The sequence below is a fragment of the Saccoglossus kowalevskii genome, chromosome 12 (assembly GCF_978046115.1).
Source record: "Saccoglossus kowalevskii chromosome 12, keSacKowa6.1, whole genome shotgun sequence".
Lineage (NCBI taxonomy): Eukaryota > Metazoa > Hemichordata > Enteropneusta > Harrimaniidae > Saccoglossus > Saccoglossus kowalevskii.
The window spans coordinates 4,283,257-4,311,076 of NC_140652.1; the positions used below are offsets into that span (position 1 = coordinate 4,283,257).

The following is a 27,820-nucleotide window of genomic DNA, read 5'->3' on the forward strand; positions in this document are numbered from 1 at the left end:
GAGTGTGCAACAATATATCGTGACAGAGTTCTTATTGTTGTCTTAGACTATATAACGTGTTATCGTAAACAAAGTAATTTACTTGCATAATGACACTATTGATGAAAATAGGCTTTTTGAGAACAAAACGAGCATAGTAGAATAAAACATCAACCTGTCTCAATCCAGTGTCATCTCCGATTCAATGAGTAATTAATATCTGAACAAAAAGTGCTTGAAATAAAATTTTATTTATAGTAACTCTCGGTGCCAAATAACGTTACACGTTGTTACAAAAAACATGGACGGAATACAATTTATGTTCAATGTGGCAATATTTTTTTTTTATAAACATGAAATGAAGGTAGTATTTATGTGAACAAAAATAGTTTACAGTGACAGTAATCCAGATAATTTACACTAGTATAACCTTTAATTTACTGACAATTGTGCAACTACTTAACGTATAGGGCGGACAGATATATACACGAGTTTGGGTGCTACTTACACAGAGCCGCCTTCCCTCAAACATCGTACATCAATATACTTTCGCCAGTACATAAACAGCTGCCCGGTTCATAAGAAATTTCATGGAAGTATTCGTCACTTCACAAATTATAAATAACTGTGGTTAGATGATTTCGTGGCGAACATTTAAAGCTCTTTCAATGCAATACCATAACAGAGGAAGACTGTTACCGGGCGGCTTTAGTGCGTCGTCACGTGACTTGATATCAACGACTACGCGGTTTATTTATTCCTGTAGTACAACCAATGATAACAGTTCAAAATTGTACGCGTGTACAAACATGTGTAGCGCCCCCATATTTATACTAGGTGGCCGGAATAGAATTAATGGCTATCAAACTTTTCATCAAATAATAACTGGTGATACAAATTATGCTACATAGCATACACCAAACGAACTAGCGTCAACCATCTTGATAATGACACCCGTACCTTTTCTTGCAAAAAAGACGACATACGCGACCATCGTGGACTATCCAACAAACAAAAGACCATTAAATTAACGATTAATGGGCGTAGAAGAAAGATAAAATAGTGAAACTGAAGGACAAATCATGATATTGATTCTGACGTTCTGTCAACAATCGATTGTAGCGATCGATTCACTTTTGATAAAATACAGATGTTTGCACTACAGGCTGCGAAATTTTCAAAAAATACTTTCACGGATCACGAATCATAAATTCATGACTTTTTTCGCTTTACATTCACGTGACTACGAAAATGCCCAAAAGAAACCAATATACAGCAGGTTGGGGGGCATATGTCATAAAAGTGTAAACAAACAAACCCAGAACGGTTTTCAGTAACACTTGTCTCGTATGATTGCAAACATCGTGCAGTTATTTGAGAAGAGACGCAACACAGGCTCTGAAAACGAGTTCACAAACAAAGAAATTCGACCACAAAATTCGTATCGTAAACAAGTTACTCAATGCAGCGGTTGTAGTTGTTCTTTTAATTATCATAAATTGGACTGTCGCCATTGTAGTTGACCTTTTAAATATCATGAATTTGAATGTCGCCTATAAAAAATTGTGCGGCCCACTCGACTAACGGGCAGAACAAAAGGTCGTAAAATTAATCCAGTTCAATAGAAGCGATCGATACACTAGGACATCGCAAAAAGTGTAGCTATAAATGTGATAAAGACTTTAACAAAAAAACTGATACCGCGATAAGAAAGAAATTTACACATCCATCATCTGCAGATGTAAAAATACATATTTTCTAATTTCCACGTCATTTTACAACTTGTTCAACTAATATTATAATAAAAAAATGGGTTGTATCATCTCTGTATGTGTGTTACAAAATATATCAGAATTCGAGATATATAACTTAATTCAACCTAAACTTGAAGACAGAAAAACTAATTGTCAGAACCAATGGTAAATTAACAAGCTCCTGGTATTGGAGCGAAAGAGTCAATCTGACATCGTCAATTCAAAGTGGAAAACTTGCTTTCCTTTCGACATAGCTGTCGTCTGTTTTGGTCCCATTACATCATCATTTTCAGACAGAGAATTTGACCTTTCTGGCTTTCTTCGTCTCCTCGTCAGAGCTTTGGGGAGAATGTGCGTGCTTGCTTCCACCTGCATCTGCTTTATCTGACTGGGCCCCGCTATTCCGGAGTTTCTCCGGCTGGAGAGCAACTTTAAAACAACAGTCACAGTCTGGTGGGCATATCCGCCTGGCGGGCGAGATCCAAGCTGAGCTGTCCTGTGGCCTCAAAAACATACCTCGCAGGCCGGGAGATTTCCGCACAATCCGAGACTGTGGTCTTTCCATGTATGGGTTAGTGATGCCTTCGGATTCCCACTGTTGATGTAGCGACTGGGCCGACCTGGGTTTACTTTGTTTTCTCACCGAATAAGGCCGCTTATGTGTACTATTCAGTTCGTCCGCTGTGCCAAGTTTCTTTTTCAGCGCTTTCAACATTTCTCCTTTAGAACGGAACCCGCCATCCACTGGGTTCTTCTTATCTCTACTTTTCAACATTGCGGGTTCAGCGCTTGTACTCCTCGTGGCGTTGCTGCTGCTCGTGGACAATTCGCCAAATGGCTGGGGCGCTAACTGTGAGATGTTCAAACCGGGAAGCGACGAGTGACTACCCGAGCGAGCGAGGTAAGTGTTCGACTTGACTCGTGTGTAGGTATGTCTTTCACTCTGGGCTGAAAAATGTGGTCTACCGCTCACATTCGGCAGCATACTCCTAGGGCTCGACGTGGCGTCATTATCATCGACGGCGTCATTTCTAACACTTTCTCCCTTAAGATGAATATTGTCCGATTTGTCCGGAGGTTGGTCAGCAATTGTCGCATCAACGATACCGTTTGGCAGACTTCGATGGCTAACACGACTCAAACTACTACTTCTCGTGCCTACAGTTTTTCGCACGCCTCGATGCCCACCTGTGTTATTTCTCGACCGACATGCTGGATCAAATTGCGGGGACTGCTTGACACCGACATATCCATTCCCCTGTGATTTCACGCGCCGTGGAAAATCCGCCTGACATGGCAACGACGGAGATGATGATACAACAGAATTACTGGACGGACGCGACGTGATGAAGGTAGATTTTAAGCTGGATTCCCAGTGAGGAACCCCTGGGCGCCCCATTCTTGTCACTTCAAAGGCTGCCATAACAGTTTCATACGTGCGATCAGCAGAACCCGTAATATGAACCTACTGAATGTTAACTTCCATGTAATGTAACAACTAACAAAATAACCCGATTTTCACAAAACCTTTTGTACAACAATACAACATCGACCGGTCTAATGTTACCGTAGTGCCAACCCGGGAATCCATGTTGGCACACAGTAGAAGTAAAACACTCGCTAGACACGCTTCACTGCGCACGCTGAATGCGCACCTTGGCGATGGAGCGATAATGTGTGGTTTCTTTTGTTTGCTTCGATTGTCAGCCGAGTAGAGAAGACATCTCTCAGCTGGTCAACCAGAAATGATCGCTACAGTGTTTATGGTGTCACCTATTCGCCTAGCTGCCTTTCTTCAATGGTCTCCTACAAAGAGAATCAATTCCCGGTGTTGAGTGGAATTAACTCAGATGATCACTGAAACGAAAAGAAGATAAAACGTCAATAATCAATACAAATCAGCCGTATGATGATGACATGTCCATGGACTGTCCATGGTGTTGTTGTCTACAATTGTCAAGCCACTGGTCGGTGACTTCTCTCAAAATATCGTGCATGGTGAACCAGACTAATTACCCTACTACACGATAACGCAAAGTGTGAAAAAAATTGCCAAGTAGATTGGAATATAATTCTAATTATATGTCGCCGTTGGTTGCAAAGAAAGGTTACCTGGCCAACCAAATTAGTGATTTAGATTGGAAATGTTTAGCTTTGAACTCGTTGTAGTCTGTAACGATTCACAAATCTACGTGAATTTAGAGATATTGTATGAATGTCTTGGTATTATTATGTCAAACCATAGAGGTATATGGTCAAACAGAGAGTCACGTGTACTATGGGGCTCACGTACACATGTGCAGTGTGATGTGACTACATACGCACAATCATCACGTGATTTCACCGGGAACACGGCAGTAAATCATGTTCTATGATGTGAATTTCGTCATACATGATCGCACGAATAAATTAGTTTGTTATGACCATTCCGTGTTGTGATAACATTTTATTATGAGAGGACATCCGAATTACGTGAAGCACTATACTGTAAAATGACTAATTTTCACTGGGTTTAAATTTCGATGATTTACCATTTCCGGCATATTAAGTGGGTTTTAAATTCACGGTTTTATCATTTAAATAATGTGTTCTATGCTAAATATTACATATTCACTGTGAATGATTAACCCCTTCACAGTATATGGTATAAACACCCTTACAATTACATTAAAATGCTGTACAAAGTACGGCAATTGCAATTCAATATCCAACACTGTGTTAAAATACACGTTGTGTATATTTTCGTAGTTCAAACGTTCAAGTTCAATGGCGAATGTTCTGAGAAAGGTTTTTCTCGAGTTTCTGATGTATGCATTTAGAATTTTGTTTACTGAATGAATTGAATACTTTGAATGATATGAGCAATATATGGTAAAATGAAGTCGCCGTATTGATATGGCTAATATGACGTCACCGTTTTGATATGGCCAATATGAAGTCACCGTATTTATATGGCTTATATAAAGTAACCGTCACGTTATTGATATGGCTAATATGAAGTCGCCATATTGATATGTCCAATATGACGTCACCGTTTTGATATGGCCATTATGATGTCATCGTATTTATATGGATAATATGGCGTCACCGTATTTATATGGCAAATATGAAGTTTCTGATGTATGCATTTAGAATTTTGTTTACTGAATGAATTGAATACTTTGAATGATATGAGCAATATATGGTAAAATGAAGTCCCCATATTGATATGGCTAATATGACATCACCGTTTTGATATGACCAATATGAAGTTGCAGTATTGATAAGGGAAATATGACGTCATCATATTGATATGGCTAATATGACGTCACTGTAATAATATGGCTAATATGACGTTACCGTATTGATATGGCTAATATGACATCACCGTATTGATATGGCCAATATGACATCACCGTATTGATATGGCCAATATGACATCACCGTATTGATATGGCTAATATGACATCACCATATTGATATGGCTTATATGATGTTACCGTATTGATATGGCTAATATGACGTTACGTATTGATATGGCTAATATGACGTCACCGTAGTGGTATGGCCAATATGTCATCACCGTATTGATATGGCCAATATGACATCACCGTATTAATATGGCCAATATGACATCATCGTATTGATATGGCCAATATGACATCATCATATTGATATGGCCAATATGACATCACCGTATTGATATGGCTAATATGATGTCACCGTATTGATATGGCCAATATGACATCATCGTATTGATATGGCTAATATGACATCACCGTATTGATATGGCTAATATGACGTCACCGTATTGATATGGCCAATATGACATCATCGTATTGATATGGCTAATATGACGTCACCGTATTGATATGGCTAATATGACGTCACCGTATTGATATGGCCAATATGACATCATCGTATTGATATGGCTAATATGACGCCACCGTATTGATATGGCCAATATGACATCACCATATTGATATGGCCAATATGACATCATCGTATTGATATGGCTAATTCGACATCACCGTATTGATATGGCTAATATGACGTCACCGTATTGATATGGCCAATATGACATCATCGTATTGATATGGCTAATATGACGTCACCGTATTGATATGGCTAATATGACGTCACCGTATTGATATGGCCAATATGACATCATCGTATTGATATGGCTAATATGACGCCACCGTATTGATATGGCCAATATGACATCACCATATTGATATGGCCAATATGACATCACCATATTGATATGGCTAATTCGACGTCATCATATTGATATGGCTAATATGACGTCACCATATTGATATGGCCAATATGACATCACCGTATTGATAAGGCTAATTCGACATCACCGTATTGATATGGCTAATATGACGTCACCGTATTGATATGGCCAATATGACATCACCGTATTGATATGGCTAATTCGACGTCATCATATTGATATGGCTAATATGACGTCACCATATTGATATGGCTAATATGACATCACCGTATTGATAAGGCTAATTCGACATCACCGTATTGATATGGCTAATATGACGTCACCATATTGATATGGCCAATATGACATCACCGTATTGATATGGCTTATATGACGTCACTGTAATAATATGGCTAATATGACGTTACCGTATTGATATGGCTAATATGACACCACCGTATTGATATGGCCAATATAACATCACCGTATTGATATGGCCAATATGACGTCACCGTATTGATATGGCCAATATGACATCACCGTATTGACATGGCTATTATGACATCACCATATTGATATGGCTTATATGACGTTACCGTATTGATATGGCTAATATGACGTCACCGTATTGATATGGCCAATATGACATCACCATCTTGATATGGCTAATATGTCATCACCGTATTGATATGGCCAATATGACATCACCGTATTAATATGGCCAATATGACATCATTGTATTGATATGGCTAATATGACGTCACCATATTGATATGGCTAATATGACGTTACTGTATTGATATGGCTAATATGACGTCACTGTATTGATATGGCTAATATGACGTCACCGTATTGATATGGCCAATATGACATCACCGTATTGATATGGCTAATATGACGTCACCGTATTGATATGGCTAATATGACGTCACAGTATTGATATGGCCAATATGACATCACCGTATTGATAAGGCTAATTCGACGTCACCGTATTGATATGGCTAATATGACGTCACTGTAATAATATGGCTAATATGACATTACCGTATTGATATGGCTAATATGACGTCACCGTATTGATATGGCTAATATGACATCACCGTATTGATATGGCTAATATGACACCACCGTATTGATATGGCCAATATAACAACACCGTATTGATATGGCCAATATGACATCACCATCTTGATATGGCTAATATGTCATCACCGTATTGATATGGCCAATATGACATCACCGTATTAATATGGCCAATATGACATCATTGTATTGATATGGCTAATATGACGTCACCATATTGATATGGCTAATATGACGTCACCGTATTGATATGGCTAATATGACGTCACCGTATTGATATGGCTAATATGACGTCACCATATTGATATGGCTAATATGACGTCACTGTATTGATATGGCCAATATAACATCACCGTATTGATATGGCCAATATGACGTCACTGTATTGGTATGGCCAATATGTCATCATCGTATTGATATGGCCAATATGACATCACCGTATTAATATGGCCAATATGACGTTACCGTATTGATATGGCTAATATGACATCACCGTATTGATATGGCTAATATGACGTTACCGTATTTATATTGCTAATATGACGCCACCGTATTGATATGGCCAATATGACATCACCGTATTGATAAGGCTAATTCGACGTCACCGTATTGATATGGCTAATATGACGTTACCGTATTGATATGGCTAATATGACGTTACCGTATTGATATGGCTAATATGATGTCACCGTATTGGTATGGCTAATATGACGTCACCGTATTGATATGGCTAATATGACGTCACTGTATTGATATGGCCAATATAACATCACTGTATTGATATGGCCAATATGACATCACTGTATTGGTATGGCTAATATGACGTCGCCGTATTGATATGGCTAATATGACGTCACCGTATTGATATGGCTAATATGACGTCACTGTAATAATATGGCTAATATGATGCCACCGTATTGATATGGCCAATATAACATCACCGTATTGATAAGGCTAATTCGACATCACCGTATTGATATGGCTAATATGACGTCACCGTATTGATATGGCTAATATGACGTTACCGTATTGATATAGCTAATATGACGTTACCGTATTGATATGGCTAATATGACGTTACCGTATTGATATGGCTAATATGATGTCACCGTATTGGTATGGCTAATATGACGTCACCGTATTGATATGGCTAATATGACGTCACTGTATTGATATGGCCAATATAACATCACTGTATTGATATGGCCAATATGACGTCACTGTATTGGTATGGCTAATATGACTTCGCCGTATTGATATGGCTAATATGACGTCACCGTATTGATATGGCTAATATGACGTCACTGTAATAATATGGCTAATATGACGCCACCGTATTGATATGGCCAATATAACATCACCGTATTGATAAGGCTAATTCGACATCACCGTATTGATATGGCTAATATGACGTCACCGTATTGATATGGCTAATATGACGTTACCGTATTGATATGGCTAATATGACGTCACCGTATTGGTATGGCTAATATGACGTACCCAAGCCACCTGTTAGAAGAGGCATACGAAGCAAGCTTGTACATGAATTAATTTGTAGTATAAATGTTTGAGAGTTCAAAGGTCAATATAAAAACAATCACAGGGATTAGGAGCAGATAGTCAAGTGTATACATAATTGCTATCGTCGCCTAAACTGGTGAGAGAGATTATTTTACTGTAAACAAAATAGTGTTTTTTTCCTATTATGGCATTTTCTTTTGTAGGTAGTTTGGCACGTACGACACTTTCCGAGACTCACTGATAAAAATAAGTATAAATTATTATCGGAGACATCTTTGAATGAACGAATAAAATGTATTTGATTAAAAGGAACATCATCTACGAGTTGTGTCCCGCTAACGAAGGTTGTGTATTGTCTTGTTTTATGAGTATATCATGCCCACCCAGGGAACAATTCTGGTCAGCCCCTGAAAACACGAAATTCTCAAAAGATAAAGTAGAGAATAAATAAACAGGTAAAGACCATAATTAATCAGGAACTAAATGTTAATGTCAAGAACTGGCATTTAGAGTAGGGATTGCGACGAATGTAAGATGAGAAAATATCGTGATAGCATTATCAGAGATACGTAGAGGGACGGACGGTCACGACGGACATGGAGAAAAAAGTACAGTGCATGTTTAATGTTGACTCTAATAACACATTCTCTGGACAAAATGGACGGAGAGGATCAACTACAAGCAAAACTAAAAATAGTGTTGTCACTAATTTTGAAATTTGAGTTGCACTTCAGTAAACTCATTTGGCGTTTATATGAATCGATATTATTTAATCAATTTTTATTGTACGCGAATGTATTTTGCCGGGGAAAAAATCCACCTCGAAGCTGAAAAAAAAATGTATGGCAAAGTTAAATTTCCTGTTTCAATGTGAATTAAATGTATATTATCGGTTCATATAAATAATAAAATAAACATCCTATTCTGAACATGGAATAATTTTCCGAAAATAGTCTGGACGTCGTTTGAAGTCTTTTTTTTATCAGCGATTCACCGTCGTCATGATCGTTGACTTACAACCACACAATTAACACGACAAGTACCTTGAATTAATCAAAATTCCAAAGGAGAATTTTGCGAGGTGTTAACCATTTATTCTTAATTAGTATCTAAGTCACGTTCTTTATTTAATAGTTCGTCAGACGCGTGCGTCATGACGACGTCTCGATTACATGACAGGTTCACAGCTTCGTTTGACATGCACGTTCACGGCCTGCATGGGACCACGTACTCTACCTGAAACCACATTCACAGGTAAAAAATAACCAAACAATTAGTTGTAAAGCGTGTTTGCCTGTACGTGGTACATGTACCACGCTAGGTATGTATTTTATATACTGACTCGGATTAATGCACGCCTCGTTTGATTCAATTATGGTAATAATTATTACACGTTTTCAAAATGGAATCAATATATAATTATGTTCATCATCGTAGGTTAACTGACAACTAACTTATTCATCAAGTTTTTTTCACCCCTCCACGCAAAACGATCATTACAAAGATCGTCTGCCAGCGTCTACTCAACAGATTACCAATCACTACATGAAAGCCCCTTAAGTTATTTGTAATTGACCAACAACCAGCACCGCGTGTAGTACAGCGCTGTGTGGAACCATACAACTTAGTTGAGACAGCCTTTGCATGTACACTGTACGTCCCTACTCTATGGCATTTAGTAGGTATTGTCATAAGATTGCTCTGTACAGGACAGTTATAATAGGTGCCACGTGACTAAACTACAACATCTATACATCAATGCTTAACCAATAATACAGAATCAAGTGACAAGCATCTCTCGATTTGACGAACGTAAACTGGCTACGTGTGTTTAAGTACGTCGTTTTACGTTGATGTATGCCACCAGATAACGTACAGAACATTACTCGACTCTATGGAAGATATATACACACCACACCACTGACCTGGGAAATAATTTGGCGGACTACAGGTCGATGCATCTTTATTATATACCCATAGGTTTGACAATAATGCTTCTAGACCACGCACGGTGTCACGTTTACCATGTGTCCTTTAAACTAGGTGTTTCACAAACCAAATTAAGAATAAAATGAATGTTTTCTTTTCTTCTAAACACCGCGAGATTTCAGGAAGGGTAATACCTTATTTAAATCACGTTCCACTGCCAGCATTCCAATTCGATAATGAATGATTTAACGAATGGTGTTGGACAGATTACAACGAAATTAGCATAGCATATGCCCTAAAAGTTTCGCTTTAACAACAGCGATGCTAAATCTGATACATTGCTAAATAGATAATGTTTAGTGTTGCGACACGACATATTTCTCGTTAGTACTTAGACTGTCCCTACCTTGGTGTCGGCTGATATTCGGGCGAAGGGGATCGCCGTACGGTTTGGTTGTCACAGCACTCTCCTTCGAAGCCACGGCCCGAGAGTTTATAATCCGTACGTCTAGGTGTTTAGCACCACTTCGCGATATTTCTAGTCGGCGTGCTGAGAGTTTAGTGGCGTATGCTATTGCATTTACGTTGGCTGACACGATTAAATAGCAACAGTCGACGGGAACTGTCATTCATGGGTCATTGAGAATAAACATTACTTTGTTGTCAAGAGAAATAAACAAACCACGCATGAAATGATGGACAGGAAGCTGCCTAACACATTGTTGAGTGTGGTTTCGCAGAGATCCACCACCGTTTTTATGATCGTATGCAGGCAAATTTAAATATGTAGGTATCTTTTAGTTGCAAATCCTGGCACTACATTTCACGAGGAGGTAGTGAAAATGTTTGCATGGAGGATGATTTGTTGTCCCGCGCTACCAAACTATGGTCTGAATCAAGTAGCATGCCACTCTTATAGTCAGCGTTGCCCAGATATGGACGTGACTCAAGTGTCTTTTTTTCAGATAAATAGAGTATCTACAAAATTGTCAATAATGAACTGTACTACTGACAACAAAACAGTTCATAAAGGTTGGCCCTGTGAGGCCAAACGACCGCACCTGTGGAGAAGTCTGACAGTAAAAGCCTTCAATTTATTGCCGTTACTTGTCCTTTAAAATATTATTGTTCGGTCGTTTTGTGCAGCGACCTTGTTATTGGGTCTATTATAATGGAGTACATTTGTCAGGGTGAGAAGTGCCAAGGAATCATCCGACATGTTTAAGGGAGGGGTTGTTTTCAAAAAGTCAAATGATCATTAGAAAACGTACGTATTTATTAAAGAAACATAAAAACGCAAATCTATGCAGTTCCGGACAAATAATAAATAGAAATTTTCGGATTGCAGAATACGCCTGTTGTTCGAGTCAGAATAGTGTGCAGCGTTGTGGAATTAATCGTCAATGCCAATGATTGTTACTCGGTAACAGCATTATTACAGATTTAGCGACAGAGTGTAATTTGTTCATTTACTTCGTGTCAATTATTGACACCTATAGCGGCGTCAGTCTCGCAGTCACGTGTCATGGTCACTTGGGATGGTCACATGGGCTGACAAGCTTCCGGCAAGCATGGAAGGTACTAACACATTTCACTGTATGTTTTGAGAGAGAAACATAGATAACAATCTAACAATTGGTAGGATGCATTCTGGGTAATAAGCGACAAATTTAAATTTACATTGGTACTCGAGTACACCCGGGTCGCTGAGCATGAAGATCAACGTCCGTATAGATATCAAGAACTACATATTGGAAATTGGAATTGAATAGCAAGTGTGATACCATGGCAACACTCATATTGGATACGCGTAAATTAGCGGCATAGTTATTGTATGGTTGTTGGCAATGGCAACGGTTATTTATGTAAGAAATCTATTTACAGACCGGAAGCTGACAGTTTGTGCAAAGTTACCATTCCGCAAATTTTGCGACAACACGTGATATTTGAGCTTTTGCAGTTTAGGAGAATTCGCATGAAAACAGTGCTTACAGGAAATTCTGTGTGATAACCGCGTCCATCCACATAACTCGCTGTTTGATTGGTGTCACTCCGCCTGTCGTGATCGCAATGCACTATGGGTAATACCATGATGTTAATCTGTTTTTATGAAGTACTGCCCTACAGTGGCATAAAGCATACTCCAAAAACCTCCTCTAACTCAATGAATAGAGTGCCAATCGATATGTTGCAAATATTGGCTTCCAGACTGCGTTTTAAAGACGTCGGTTATAGGACTTTTTTTGCGAAGGCTTCATAAACGGATAGTTTACAATCACCCTTAAATAACTCATTATTATGATAACTAAATTAGCATATAATTTAATTAATTAATTAATTAGATACACAGGCAATTAAGAGATGCGTTCGATTCTTGACAATCTTTTACTGAAATTTACTGCTTCATGATCAATTACAAAATCAATGTACAACTTCATATTTCATTTACTGATATTACGGCATTTATCTTTGTTCTAATTCTGACATCAACAATGATCTCTTATGAGTTGATCTAAAACAAATGGTTTAAATTCGGAACCAATAAAACTAAGACGTTCCTCTAGTATTGGGATTCTTCTGTGACGTTTATTTTCGTATTTTAAAGTAACATTAGATCCGTGCAGAAACTATTGAAATGCGACGTGTGTTTTAAAGAAATCAAAACATAAAACATAATGTCGTACGAGGTTGGGATTTGGATTGAACAAGTTGAAATAAGTTGGATATTCGACAAAATAAGCTAAATATGGCAAACGGATTTTCGGATGATCCTGTACTGACATTTCGCAGTGCTTGTACGGTGAATCCATTGCCAGGGTCAGCCATGTAATTGTGATGGGGGTGGGGGCGTCGTAGGGGCGATGAAATATATAAATCACGGAGTGAAGAAATGATAAATTGTTGTCCTAGTCAACATTTTTCTTATCTCATTTTGATTACAGAAACTAATTCAATTTGTCGTTATATAAAACAAAACGTGTTAACCTTTCACTGACAAGAATTTGAAGAATACAATGTTTGACATGGCAAGCTGTTTTCCCCGTCAACGCGTATCCTTAAAATGATGACAGGAAATGAATACTTGGCTGAAAACCTGAGCAATTCCAGTCGAATAACAGTCCTAGATGAATGCATCTGAATACCGTGAATGCACGTATTTAGTATAGCATTATAAATCAACTGTCACACGTGACCACGACTAACAGTGTACTCAGACGTCATCTAAGACAGCGCCCTCCTTCGCCATACACGGACATTTTACGAGTGCACACTGCGTTTAAATATAGCCAAACAAACGTTGAATCACCTTGTTCATGGAACGCTAGGCAATCAGCAGTTTGTTGACTAGTAATCACAATCAAAATAAAAGCGATAAACGACCATTAAAATGACGAATGTCGAACAGCATGACCTACTACTACAAATAATAAAAACCACGTATTATCATTATTCTTTCACGCTCTTCAGACCAAATAAATTTGCGGACTTTCTTTGCTAGTTTTCCCTCAGGATATATTGACTGGTCTGGTTAAATTGAAACTGACAACAACTACGCATTGAAAAGAATTCTGAATAGATATTGAATAATAGAAGACTAAGTGTAAAAACAAACATAGCGTGACTTTACTATTCGTGTTTTCTACTAATCAGGTGGCGTCATACGTGCTCAGTAGCGCTAGAACGATTCGAAATTTTCACGAAAATACGTTCAAACTATTATTTTACAGATCGATGCAGGATTCTTAGTTGGGATACACTTACAATGACGTCATTATCACAATATATTACGGTTGGTGCGTGTATAAGTAATAAATTATTTGGGGAGGGTTTGGCCCGGTCACCCCTAAACACGTCCAGCCAAAAGAAGCGATATGTTGTTCCACTTTTGGTTCCCGAGCCATCCGTTATTTGCTTTTATTGCGTCGACTTTATTAAGCTCGTCTCCGTGTTATTGAATTTAAATGATTGTTACTGGGTAATAAATCAGACAGTAATATTATAAACGACAGGAAATTACAGAACCGTTTCATTCAAATCAATTGCGTGTTGGCTCTGACTCACTGCTATGTAACAGCTGTGTGTTAATGGCGGCGAGGTGAATGAGTTCAAGCTCGACTAGATACAAAAAGCTGCATTTTGATGACGGCGAAATTGTATATTTCTCCGCAAAACAACCATACGCAGTGTTGTCCATGCATGCCTGGGATTTGTGTTTACGTCATGATAGTTTATGATGAATTTAATTCACACGAGATTGATCAAAATCTCGCGTTGCCGGGAAACCAAACAGTCGAAAACTGATGATAATGATATGGGTATATCGACGTTTCACTTCAAGACATTTGTCTAAGTCTATTTGCAATATTCGTTTTTCATACGTGTTAATTACTCACAATATAATTAAAACGTTTCAGTTTGAAAAATGTTAATATGAATGACTTTATTTTTTTTACAAAATACATACAAAAAAATAAAAATAAATATTTATTTTTTTCCAAATAAAATAAACGCATCAAGCAAAAACACGCACAAAAAAATAAAACTGAAAAATCGTGAGAGACCCTCAGAAAAATATTTCTGTCGGACTAAATATTAAAAAAAGATTTTCTAGATGGAATATATAAATTAAATTAACAATCAGCATACAACAACTTAATTAATAATAAAAAAATAAATTATAATATACTTGTGAATAAAAACCCCCCAAAAAGTAAAAATATTGTCATTTTCTTTATTTTTATATGATCATATTTAACAATACAAGGAGAAATTATATAAAAATTTGGTGTCACCGTATTCAGTTGGAAGCAAATTAATCCTCTGCTAAAATGGCATTTTAAGCGTATTATTTTTTGATAGTGAACCAAAACTATCACATATTGTTGGCTAAAACGAATAAACGCTCAAATATGCGCAAATGTCAAAAACACTTTAATTTAGTTCGAAAACTATGAGAGAAAAGGTCGCGTGAAAAATGGTCGTAAAAATACGTAAAATACGTCAATGTTTATCTAAAATGAGAGGAAATCGATTAAGGACCTGTTAGAAGCGTTAACTTTTTCTCATAATTGCCTGTTTGCTCAGATCGAGCGCAACGACGGAAATGGAACAGCTTTGTATTTTCTCAGGGGATGTTTCGCTTGATAATGGGCTTGTTATCGCGCACACATATGCTGGGGTTGTTATCGCACAGACATAGGCTGTGGTTGTTATCGCACACACATAGGCTGGGGTTGTTATCGTGCACACATAGGCTGGGGTTGTTATCGCACATACATAGGCTGTGGTTGTTATCGTGCACACAAAGGCTGGGGTTGTTATCGTGCACACATAGGCTGGGGTTGTGATCGTGCACACATAGGCTGGGGTTGTTATCGCACACATAGGCTGTGGTTGTTATCGCGCACACATAGGCTGGGGTTGTTATCGTGCACACATAGGCTATGGTTGTTATCGCACACACATAGGCTGTGGTTGTTATCGTGCATACATAGGCTGGGGTTGTTATCGCACACATAGGCTGTGGTTGTTATCGTGCACACATAGGCTGGGGTTGTTATCGTGCACACATAGGCTGGGGTTGTTATCGTGCACACATAGGCTGTGGTTGTTATCGTGCACACATAGGCTGTGGTTGTTATCGTGCACACATAGGCTGGGGTTGTTATCGCACACATAGGCTGTGGTTGTTATCGCGCACAAATAGGCTGGGGTTGTTATCGCGCACACATAAGCTGGGGTTGTTATCGTGCACACATAGGCTGGGGTTGTTATCGCGCACACGTAGGCTGTGGCTGTTATCGCACACACATAGGCTAGGGTTGTTATCGCGCACGAATAGACTGGGGTTGTTATCGTGCACACATAGGCCGTGGTTGTTATCGCACACACATAGGCTGGGGTTCTTATCGCGCACACATAGGCTGGGGTTGTTATCGTGCACACATAGGCTGGGGTTGTTATCGTGCACACATAGGCTGTGGTTGTTATCGCACACGCATAGGCTGGGGTTGTTATCGTGCACACATAGACTGCGGTTGTTATCGCACACACATAGGCTGCGATTGTTATCATGCACACATAGGCTGGGGTTGTTATCGCACACACATAGGCTGTGGTTGTTCTCGTGCACACATAGACTGTGGTTGTTATCGCACACACATAGGCTGCGATTGTTATCATGCACACATAGGCTGGGGTTGTTATCGCACACACATAGGCTGGGGTTGTTATCGTGCACATATAGGCTGTGGTTGTTATCGTGCACACATAGGCTGGGGTTGTTATTGTGCACACATAGGCTGTGGTTGTTATCGCACACACATAGGCTGGGGTTGTTATCGTGCACACATAGGCTGTGGTTGTTATCGCACACACATAGGCTGTGGTTGTCATCGCACACACATAGGCCGGGGTTGTTATCGCGCACACATAGGCTGGGGTTGTTATCATGCACACATAGGCTGTGGTTGTTATCGCACACACATAGGCTGTGGTTGTTATCGTGCACACATAGGCTGGGGTTGTTATCGCACACACATAGGCTGTGGTTGTTATCGCACACACAGGCTGTGGTTGTTATTGTGCACACATAGGCTGGGGTTGTTATCGCACACATAGACTGTGGTTGTTATCGCACACACATAGGCTGCGATTGTTATCATGCACACATAGGCTGGGGTTGTTATCGCACACACATAGACTATGGTTGTTCTCGTGCACACATAGACTGTGGTTGTTATCGCACACACATAGGCTGCGATTGTTATCATGCACACATAGGCTGGGGTTGTTATCGCACACACATAGGCTGGGGTTGTTATCGTGCACATATAGGCTGTGGTTGTTATCGTGCACACATAGGCTGGGGTTGTTATTGTGCACACATAGGCTGTGGTTGTTATCGCACACACATAGGCTGGGGTTGTTATCGTGCACACATAGGCTGTGGTTGTTATCGCACACACATAGGCTGTGGTTGTTATCGCACACACCAAGGCTGGGGTTGTTATCGCGCACACATAGGCTGGGGTTGTTATCGAGCACACATAGGCTGGGATTGTTATCGCACACACATAGACTGTGGTTGTTATCGTGCACACATAGGCTGGGGTTGTTTACGTGCACACATAGGCTGGGGTTGTTATCGTGCACACATAGGCTGGGGTTGTTATCGTGCACACATAGGCTGGGGTTGTTATCACACACATAGGCTGTGGTTGTTATCGCGCACACGTAGGCTGTGGTTGTTATCGCACACACATAGGCCGTGGTTGTTATCGCACACACATAGGCTGGGGTTGTTATCGCGCACACATAGGCTGGGGTTGTTATCGAGCACACATAGGCTGGGGTTGTTATCGTGCACACATAGGCTGTGGTTGTTATCGCACACACATAGGCTAGGGTTGTTATCGCGCACTCATAGGCTGGGGTTGTTATCGTGCACACATAGGCTGTGGTTGTTATCGCACACACACATAGGCCGTGGTTGTTATCGCGCACACATAGGCTGGGGTTCTTATCGCGCACACATAGGCTGGGGTTGTTATCGTGCACACATAGGCTGTGGTTGTTATTGCACACGCATAGGCTGGGGTTGTTATCGTGCACACATAGGCTGTGGTTGTTATCGCACACACATAGGCTGGGGTTGTTATCGTGCACACATAGGCTGTGGTTGTTATCGCACACACATAGGCTGGGGTTGTTATCGTGCACACATAGGCTGTGGTTGTTATCGCACACACATAGGCTAGGGTTGTTATCGCGCACTCATAGGCTGGGGTTGTTATCGTGCACACATAGGCTGTGGTTGTTATCGTGCACACATAGGCTGTGGTTGTTATCGTGCATACATAGGCTGGGGTTGTTATCGTGCACACATAGGCTGTGGTTGTTATCGCACACACATAGGCTGGGGTTGTTATCGTGCACACATAGGCTGTGGTTGTTATCGCACACACATAGGCCGTGGTTGTTATCGCGCACTCATAGGCTAGGGTTGTTATCGCGCACTCATAGGCTGTGGTTGTTATCGCACACACATAGGCTGGGGTTGTTATCGTGCACACATAGACTGTGGTTGTTATCGCGCACACATAGTCTGCGATTGTTATCATGCACACATAGGCTGTGGTTGTTATCGCACACACATAGGCTGTGGTTGTTATCGTGCACACATAGGCTGGGGTTGTTATCGCACACACATAGGCTGTGGTTGTTATCGCACACACAGGCTGTGGTTGTTATTGTGCACACATAGGCTGGGGTTGTTATCGCACACACATAGACTGTGGTTGTTATCGCACACACATAGGCTGCGATTGTTATCATGCACACATAGGCTGGGGTTGTTATCGCACACACATAGGCTGTGGTTGTTATCGTGCACACATAGACTGTGGTTGTTATCGCACACACATAGGCTACGATTGTTTTCATGCACACATAGGCTGGGGTTGTTATCGCACACACATAGGCTGGGGTTGTTATCGTGCACACATAGGCTGTGGTTGTTATCGCACACGCATAGGCTGGGATTGTTATCGTGCACACATAGGCTGTGGTTGTTATCGCACACACATAGGCTGTGGTTGTTATCGTGCACACATAGACTGTGGTTGTTATCGCGCACACATAGTCTGCGATTGTTATCATGCACACATAGGCTGTGGTTGTTATCGCACACACATAGGCTGTGGTTGTTATCGTGCACACATAGGCTGGGGTTGTTATCGCACACACATAGGCTGTGGTTGTTATCGCACACACAGGCTGTGGTTGTTATTGTGCACACATAGGCTGGGGTTGTTATCGCACACACATAGACTGTGGTTGTTATCGCACACACATAGGCTGCGATTGTTATCATGCACACATAGGCTGGGGTTGTTATCGCACACACATAGGCTGTGGTTGTTATCGTGCACACATAGACTGTGGTTGTTATCGCACACACATTGGCTACGATTGTTATCATGCACACATAGGCTGGGGTTGTTATCGCACACACATAGGCTGGGGTTGTTATCGTGCACATATAGGCTGTGGTTGTTATCGTGCACACATAGGCTGGGGTTGTTATTGTGCACACATAGGCTGTGGTTGTTATCGCACACACATAGGCTGGGGTTGTTATCGTGCACACATAGGCTGTGGTTGTTATCGCACACACATAGGCTGTGGTTGTTATCGCACACACATAGGCCGGGGTTGTTATCGCGCACACATAGGCTGGGGTTGTTATCGTGCACACATAGGCTGGGGTTGTTATCGCACACACATAGGCTGGGGTTGTTATCGTGCACACATAGGCTGTGGTTGTTATCGCACACACATAGGCTAGGGTTGTTATCGCGCACTCATAGGCTGGGGTTGTTATCGTGCACACATAGGCTGTGGTTGTTATCGCACACACATAGGCCGTGGTTGTTATCGCGCACACATAGGCTGGGGTTCTTATCGCGCACACATATGCTGGGGTTGTTATCGTGCACACATAGGCTGTGGTTGTTATCGCACACGCATAGGCTGGGATTGTTATCGTGCACACATAGGCTGTGGTTGTTATCGCACACACATAGGCTGTGGTTGTTATCGTGCACACATAGACTGTGGTTGTTATCGCGCACACATAGTCTGCGATTGTTATCATGCACACATAGGCTGTGGTTGTTATCGCACACACATAGGCTGTGGTTGTTATCGTGCACACATAGGCTGGGGTTGTTATCACACACACATAGGCTGTGGTTGTTATCGCACACACAGGCTGTGGTTGTTATTGTGCACACATAGGCTGGGGTTGTTATCGCACACACATAGACTGTGGTTGTTATCGCACACACATAGGCTGCGATTGTTATCATGCACACATAGGCTGGGGTTGTTATCGCACACACATAGGCTGTGGTTGTTATCGTGCACACATAGACTGTGGTTGTTATCGCACACACATAGGCTACGATTGTTATCATGCACACATAGGCTGGGGTTGTTATCGCACACACATAGGCTGGGGTTGTTATCGTGCACATATAGGCTGTGGTTGTTATCGTGCACACATAGGCTGGGGTTGTTATTGTGCACACATAGGCTGTGGTTGTTATCGCACACACATAGGCTGGGGTTGTTATCGTGCACACATAGGCTGTGGTTGTTATCGCACACACATAGGCTGTGGTTGTTATCGCACACACATAGGCCGGGGTTGTTATCGCGCACACATAGGCTGGGGTTGTTATCGAGCACACATAGGCTGGGGTTGTTATCGCACACACATAGACTGTGGTTGTTATCGTGCACACATAGGCTGGTGTTGTTATCGTGCACACATAGGCTGGGGTTGTTATCGTGCACACATAGGCTGTGGTTGTTATCGCACACATAGGCTGTGGTTGTTATCGCGCACACATAGGCTGGGGTTGTTATCGTGCACACATAGGCTGTGGTTGTTATCGCACACACATAGGCTGGGGTTGTTATCGTGCACACATAGGCTGTTGTTGTTATCGTGCACACATAGGCTGTGGTTGTTATCGTGCACACATAGGCTGGGGTTGTTATCGCACACACATAGGCCGGGGTTGTTATCGCGCACACATAGGCTGGGGTTGTTATCGAGCACACATAGGCTGGGGTTGTTATCACACACACATAGACTGTGGTTGTTATCGTGCACACATAGGCTGGTGTTGTTATCGTGCACACATAGGCTGGGGTTGTTATCGTGCACACATAGGCTGTGGTTGTTATCGCACACATAGGCTGTGGTTGTTATCGCGCACACATAGGCTGGGGTTGTTATCGTGCACACATAGGCTGTGGTTGTTATCGCACACACATAGGCTGGGGTTGTTATCGTGCACACATAGGCTGTTGTTGTTATCGTGCACACATAGGCTGTGGTTGTTATCGTGCACACATAGGCTGGGGTTGTTATCGCACACATAGGCTGTGGTTGTTATCGCGCACACATAGGCTGGTGTTGTTATCGCGCGCACATAAGCTGGGGTTGTTATCGTGCACCCATAGGGTGTGGTTGTGATGGCACACACACAACACGCGCTGGGGTTAGCCAACACGTACACACTGTCTAGACTAGAAGTTGTTATCAAGTACACAGCTTTGAGTACAGGCCTCCCGACATACTTAAAATGTTTACATCGTTTCATGCTCGTATCTGACCCCTGAAAACCTTTCGTTTTCATAATTATAGTGCGGTTCGGGTTGTACTTTTTCCCGTATGACTCGCATCGCAGTTACCATGTCAACTAATATTGCCCTTATTGGTTCCTTTGGCAACCGCACCAATTTATTCATACAAACAGTACAAATGATCCGCGCTCAGTATTGTTCAACAACCACTTTACGCGGGCGGTTCTTTCAACGTGCACTTATTCTGAAGTCACGAGACTTTTGAAAAGGTTGATGTCCTCAGTTTTGTTCGTGTTCCTAACATTATTCGCATCGCTAATTTGTTTGATTCTTAGTCTTGTTTTGATGGACCGGCGGTGAGAAAATACATAAACTTCCTTAACATTATTAAATAAGTAAACTAATCGTTCGAATTCCGGATCAACATGCCATTTTACGTGATCTCGTGAGATCTTAAATGTAGAACCAAACGATTTTCTCACCATATGGCTAGAATGAATAGATACGCCACATTCGCAACCAACAAGACTATCAATAAGTTTCTTCGCTTCATTTCCATTTCCTCGTACCAAAATATATTAGGTCACACGAACTCTATTTCGAGAAACAGGAATTAGAATTTTTTCAGCTGCTAAAGTAATTTAGTTTCGTGCTGAGAACAATTCGTATACACTAGTCATATTATAATTTCAACCATTAAAATAATGACATTTTAACTAAGCATGCACATGTTGAGCTGCAATAAAGGCAAATTAAATTAATCAGTCTTTTGTTGTCAAAACAATTTAGCAGTTGTGATGCATTACTTTTCCTATTACCAACACTAACACCTTTTATATTTTCACTGTGAATTTTAATATCATTTGTAATGGAAATCGAGCCGAACTACGATCACCTCAGCCTTCCGGTAAAAAGTGCTTGTATCCACTTTCGAACAGTTTTAACAGATATAATACGCGTTTCACAGGTTCTCCGCTGACATACATCACTGCTGCCATGACAACGCGTAATGATTCTTTTTGAAGTGGCGAGAAAATCATTACGCGTTCGCAAAGTGACGCAGGGAAAACACATACTTTTCCTAATATCAGTTAATGGACAGAGGTCACGTGTCATAAATAATTCATATTTCACGAGGGGTTTATATGCACAAGTGTTCGAATTAAAACGGTTGCCGTTGCCTGGGGTTACCAGGATTTAGTAACACGCACGATGGTGTGTATATAGAAAACTCACTGTTCCTGTCTTGAGTCCTCTTTTAGGCTAATTCTTTATTTGCAATGAATCGGCCACAGCTGAGGAAAACACTATTTTGTTTTCAGTGCGTATATTTTTTTTAAGTCGTTATAGTAGAGAAACTTTATTTTTGGCTAGGAAAACTGATTAAATCTCACATTAAAATGTCTATAATAAAATGGCTGCTCTTCCATCACCATTTATTGAGAAATTTGAATTGTTTAGTTTATGTACATCCGCTCTTTTCATTTTTATTACTTCTTAATGACTATACGTTCGTGCCGTGTTTTAAATTGACAAATTGAACATAATGAATTCGACCTCGCACTATCAAGATTAAGGCGATATTTTATCAGTGAGGGGCGGGGGGGGGGTACCTGTTGAGTGCAACAAAGCACGCAATAGCAATGCAATGAGATCACACAACATGAAATTGAAAAAAACTACGAATACGATGTGGATTTTCTCCTGCATTTTATGTTTGTTGTATTGTAACTTTTACAGACACCATCGACAGACCTTGAATTAGCTCATCCGTTAGCACTTCGTGTTGAAGAACACCTAGATCTATGGCAAACGTTACGTTAATTATTGGGATATCAAAACAAAAACGTTCTGTAAATTAAATATTGTCGGCGAAAGCTCAAAGTAATCACAAAATAGTTTGAGTTATTTAAAAAATAATGATAGAAAACTCCCAGCAAGGTACAGTAATTATTTGTGTTGTACGCGATTGCGTCGTGAGCCAAAGTAACTGGATACAACATTTGTTTTGATTTACATTCCACGCTCTTTCACCTCGTCTTTTATTCCATTCAGCTACCAAATACTTAGCAACAGTGAATACATCGTCGACTGGTATTGTGGACTACACTGTGTGTCACAGAGGGTAAATAATGCCAACTGAGAGAGGAAAAACATTTTAATATTTCCCAGTGTAACCTGTTGACCCATTGCTACGTACGTTTGGCAGTACAATTGATCCTGCAATCTTTACAAAGTACACTGACTTTGTTTTCTAATGAAACAGTTTACGCTTTGAAAACAGCGTGAATAAGCCGCATGTGGTCTAAAAAACAGAAAATCGTTTATTTGTTATCAATTATAACGGACCATACACGTGTGGCAGCACCATTTTACAACTGGGCCCCATTTCCTGCAAAATATTGTGAACATATTTATACGGAGTGTAGTCAGAATGTAAACAAATGTTGGATCTCATAGACATGACGTGACCTTGCATATTGATTTTGAATAAATAGTTTGTAATGTGTCTTGATTGAAACGCGCACGAAGCAAAAGTTGCAATGCCGAGTTTGTGAACGGCCATCTTGTTTTCAATAAGGCTGCCTGACAAGATCTACGCATACTTGGACATTTCTTGTAATATTAACAGCAGTTTTTACACAAATGCTTTACTGTATATGTTATTGTTGTTGTTCGAACGCAAACTTTTTTTCTTCAAAATTTGAACTAAGACCTGTATCCAATGGGATATTATTTTTATTTGATCCAAAATTGAAGAGAAAAAAAATCAACGAATTAACTGTAATCCCCCATAATGCACTGTAACCACGCGATATCGCCGACAACGAAGTATACAGTGTATGCACTAACACATATCGAGGTTCCATGTTTTAATTATATATTACAAATCGCAAAACTGAGACGATTCTTAGAATATGTATACATCAAACGGTCTTCCAGGACCCGGCTCGTTAAAAGCGCTTTGCTTGGAAGCACGAACACTATAGTTTACGTCAAATCTGAGCACACGTTTCTAGCCAACGGATACGATTGCGTATAAATTGAGTAATAAATTACTTTTCCTACTTCAGTTGTGACAAAAAAATCAACGTGAGGAGAACAAATACTTTTTTTTAGAATGTAATTATATTTTACATAAATCATAAAAAAGCAATAATGACCATATCGCTGTATTATCACCCCTTCAATATGATACTGATAAATACTCAGCTTTGTGTGCTCATTTGGGTTTTTTGACATTGAGTTAGCGTCGTTTATTCTTAGATATGTTAGTTTTATACAAATGTGTTAACAGCTTATATGATTCATCTAGTATTTTATAAGTGTTAAATTTTTATGTCCTAAATTGTAGTTTACGTTTCACCCCTCTGTTTTGTCTACCGCGCTGTCGTATTGATATTTTTAAATATTCTCCACTTGTGAGATGTATGAACAGTTTCAATAATTTATTGCGGACAGGTTCAGAACTAGATAGTTTTAGTAATTTGAGCCGTTTTAAATCTGAGGTACATCAATTAATTTTTGAAAGTTAAATTCAGATATTTCAAAAGTATATGTATTTTATTGTATATTTGTGTATGTTATATTTATTGTATTTCGATGTATGTGTGAATGAGGAGCCTGTAAATGGGCCTTGTGCCCGTATGTCTTTCAAATAATAAATGAATAAATAATAACAATTCAGAAGTTTTCAATTCAGGTGTAACGTGATACAAATTAAATAAACGCTACTTCACACACCCTGACACTTTAGATGTATCTGAATAACACACGTTCCAATTACCGTATTTTGAGGCGGGAAATGGACATGGTTAATAATAGCGTTAGTGTAATAAAACACAATACCCGTTTCTATTTACTTTACGAAATAATATAACCGCATTGGCGATCAAATAGATGTGTTTAAACCTTCACGTTCTGAGGATATGACCTGCTATTCCATTAGTGTTATGTATTACACACTGTTGCGTGGAGTCTATTGTCTACGCAGTCCTTTCCATAGTAACTACAACTAAACTCATGTTTTAATTTTGATTTGTTTGCCATAGCATTGATACAATAATCGTGATATATAATGCCAGCGCGTAACAGAACTCACGTGACTAATTGGTTGGCATGTTTTCATGGTAGTTCATTTCACTAGAAGTTCCAGAATTGTGCGAGCGTTAACACAGATGGCGAAACGGACACGTTCGCCGAAACTTATTGAATGTAAATTCACACTTACTATTTTAAATTGATTCAAAAGTGTAACAGCAGGAATACAAACATGTCACATTAGATATTGCACAAGACTTTTTATAAAATTGTGTTTTTAACGTTGAATCATGCGTTGTCATTGTACAACACGCTACAAATACAAGAGTGTTTAATATTATAAACGCAAGGCAGGTAATATGATTTACTGGTGAGAGACGTGAGACCACTGTCTGTTCGTACGTAGATATTAGATATTAAGTTGGTCACTAGAGCTATAAATACAGATGACTGAGATGAGGGACACAGGGAGATGATGAACACGATAGTAGGTCTTTTTTGATATACGCAATATGGATGCCCTGAAGTGACGTCACCTACTGTCATCAACACTTTGTATCATACTAAGCACAGATTATACGGTCTGCTGAGAGTCAAACGTCCACACTACAAATGCATTACTGCCATCGCTAAAGCATACATCAACATTTTCACTTACCCTGCTGTTTACCTGTGAAGCCGAAACACTTCCCAATGTGTCCGTTACGTAATGCAGTATGAGAGTCACGGTAGCCATCGATAGGCAGGTCTTACTGTTAAAACCACTACACTGGAAAAGAACAAGCGACTCGCGACTGATCGACAATCAATACACTGTCGCGCTTGCTACGGGCTGCGAATAAACGGCTTTGCGAGGACATCCCCTCTCATCGTCGTCTAGGCAACGATACAGAAAGTCGCCCGAATGTCTATGACGTCGGCAATTCATATGCATTGTCACTAATCATTCGGTAATAATGTACTATTAGACAGCAAGTTTTTCGGTGTATTTGTTCGTTCATTTTATACGTTTTCTTAACGTCAAGTTAACATGTTTGACTACTCAACACACACGTGGGGGTTCAAGTTGTTGCGAAGACGCATATAAAATATTCCATAAATCGACAATAAATAAATATTATTGAATTATGGAATAATTTGGTTTTCTTTGTATTGAATCACAGTTTCGATTGGTGAATTGTAAAGTAATGTCGCATCTCTATAGTTCTATAGTCAATTTGGGGTTTGGGGTAGGTACAACGAACAGATGTTTTAATAAAACACACGGATGACAGAATTATGTCGACAGCCAAATGAATATTCGGGATATTACTATTCTGGGCAAAATAACAATTTTACCAATTGACCTCGTTTTTCAGAAGGGCACAACGAAACTGCTTTGAACATACCTCATATATTGTTGTGTTTAGGGTTGCTATTAGCAACGATGATGTTGATTGTGATGGTCAGCATGTTCATCGTTATTCAACGTTGCACCAGTGATATGATATTATCTGAAAAACGATATTATTTTAATCAAATAATATTAAACGATTGAGTCGTCTTGTTGGTAGTTGCTAGGTTACGAAGGGTGTGCAGTAGCTTTAAATATCACCTACTGCTAGCAATGTATAGTAATAGAATAATAATGTTTTAAGTAAACACTACGATAATGACTTTCCGTTTTCGACATTGGGAAATTTTTTCGTTATTTAAAAAAAAACACACCTGAAAACAACTAATTTTGACAATTAAATATATTAAAAGAAATATATTAAGAATATTTCATAACATAATGCATTCCATATGCATACCAATAATAATTTCCATAATTACCGATTACACGTGAATATTGAAGACATCACTTAATTTGTTATATTCTCTATAGTTTTGCATTTCATTTGTTTTGAATCGTGACTGAATGAATCTGAATGAAAGTACAAACTAAGTAGCGTGTTCAAGATCGCATGTATGAACAATAATATTAATAAATATAATTTTACTTGGTAAAAATACTGTAAACTACTCTCATTTTCCTGCATAAAAATGACAGAATTTTATAATGTCGAAAACAAAGTTTTATCGTAGTGTTAGTTGTTCTGCTTTTGTATTTCATGTTTAAATGTAGTTTATGCAAATATGTATTAACAACATTATTGTTTTATTTTAGATTGAG

At 39.7% G+C, this 27,820-nt stretch overlaps 1 protein-coding gene across 2 annotated transcripts; it reads right to left on the minus strand.

The window, feature by feature from the left end:
- Window positions 1-211: 211 nt before the first annotated feature.
- LOC144344187 (uncharacterized) lies at window positions 212-26,514 on the minus strand. 2 transcript variants are annotated; one of them, XM_078006262.2, is made up of 2 exons: window positions 26,324-26,514; window positions 212-3,590 (listed from the first exon to the last, which is right to left on the minus strand). In XM_078006262.2, exon 2 carries the CDS (start codon window positions 3,154-3,156, stop codon window positions 2,023-2,025), a length of 1,134 nt encoding a protein of 377 aa, XP_077862388.1. In that variant the 5' UTR covers window positions 3,157-3,590; window positions 26,324-26,514; the 3' UTR covers window positions 212-2,022. The 2 variants fall into 2 exon arrangements, with proteins under 2 accessions (XP_077862388.1, XP_085362483.1); XM_085506357.1 differs by lacking the exon at window positions 26,324-26,514 and adding an exon at window positions 10,871-11,096.
- Between the last annotated feature and the right edge of the window lie 1,306 nt (window positions 26,515-27,820).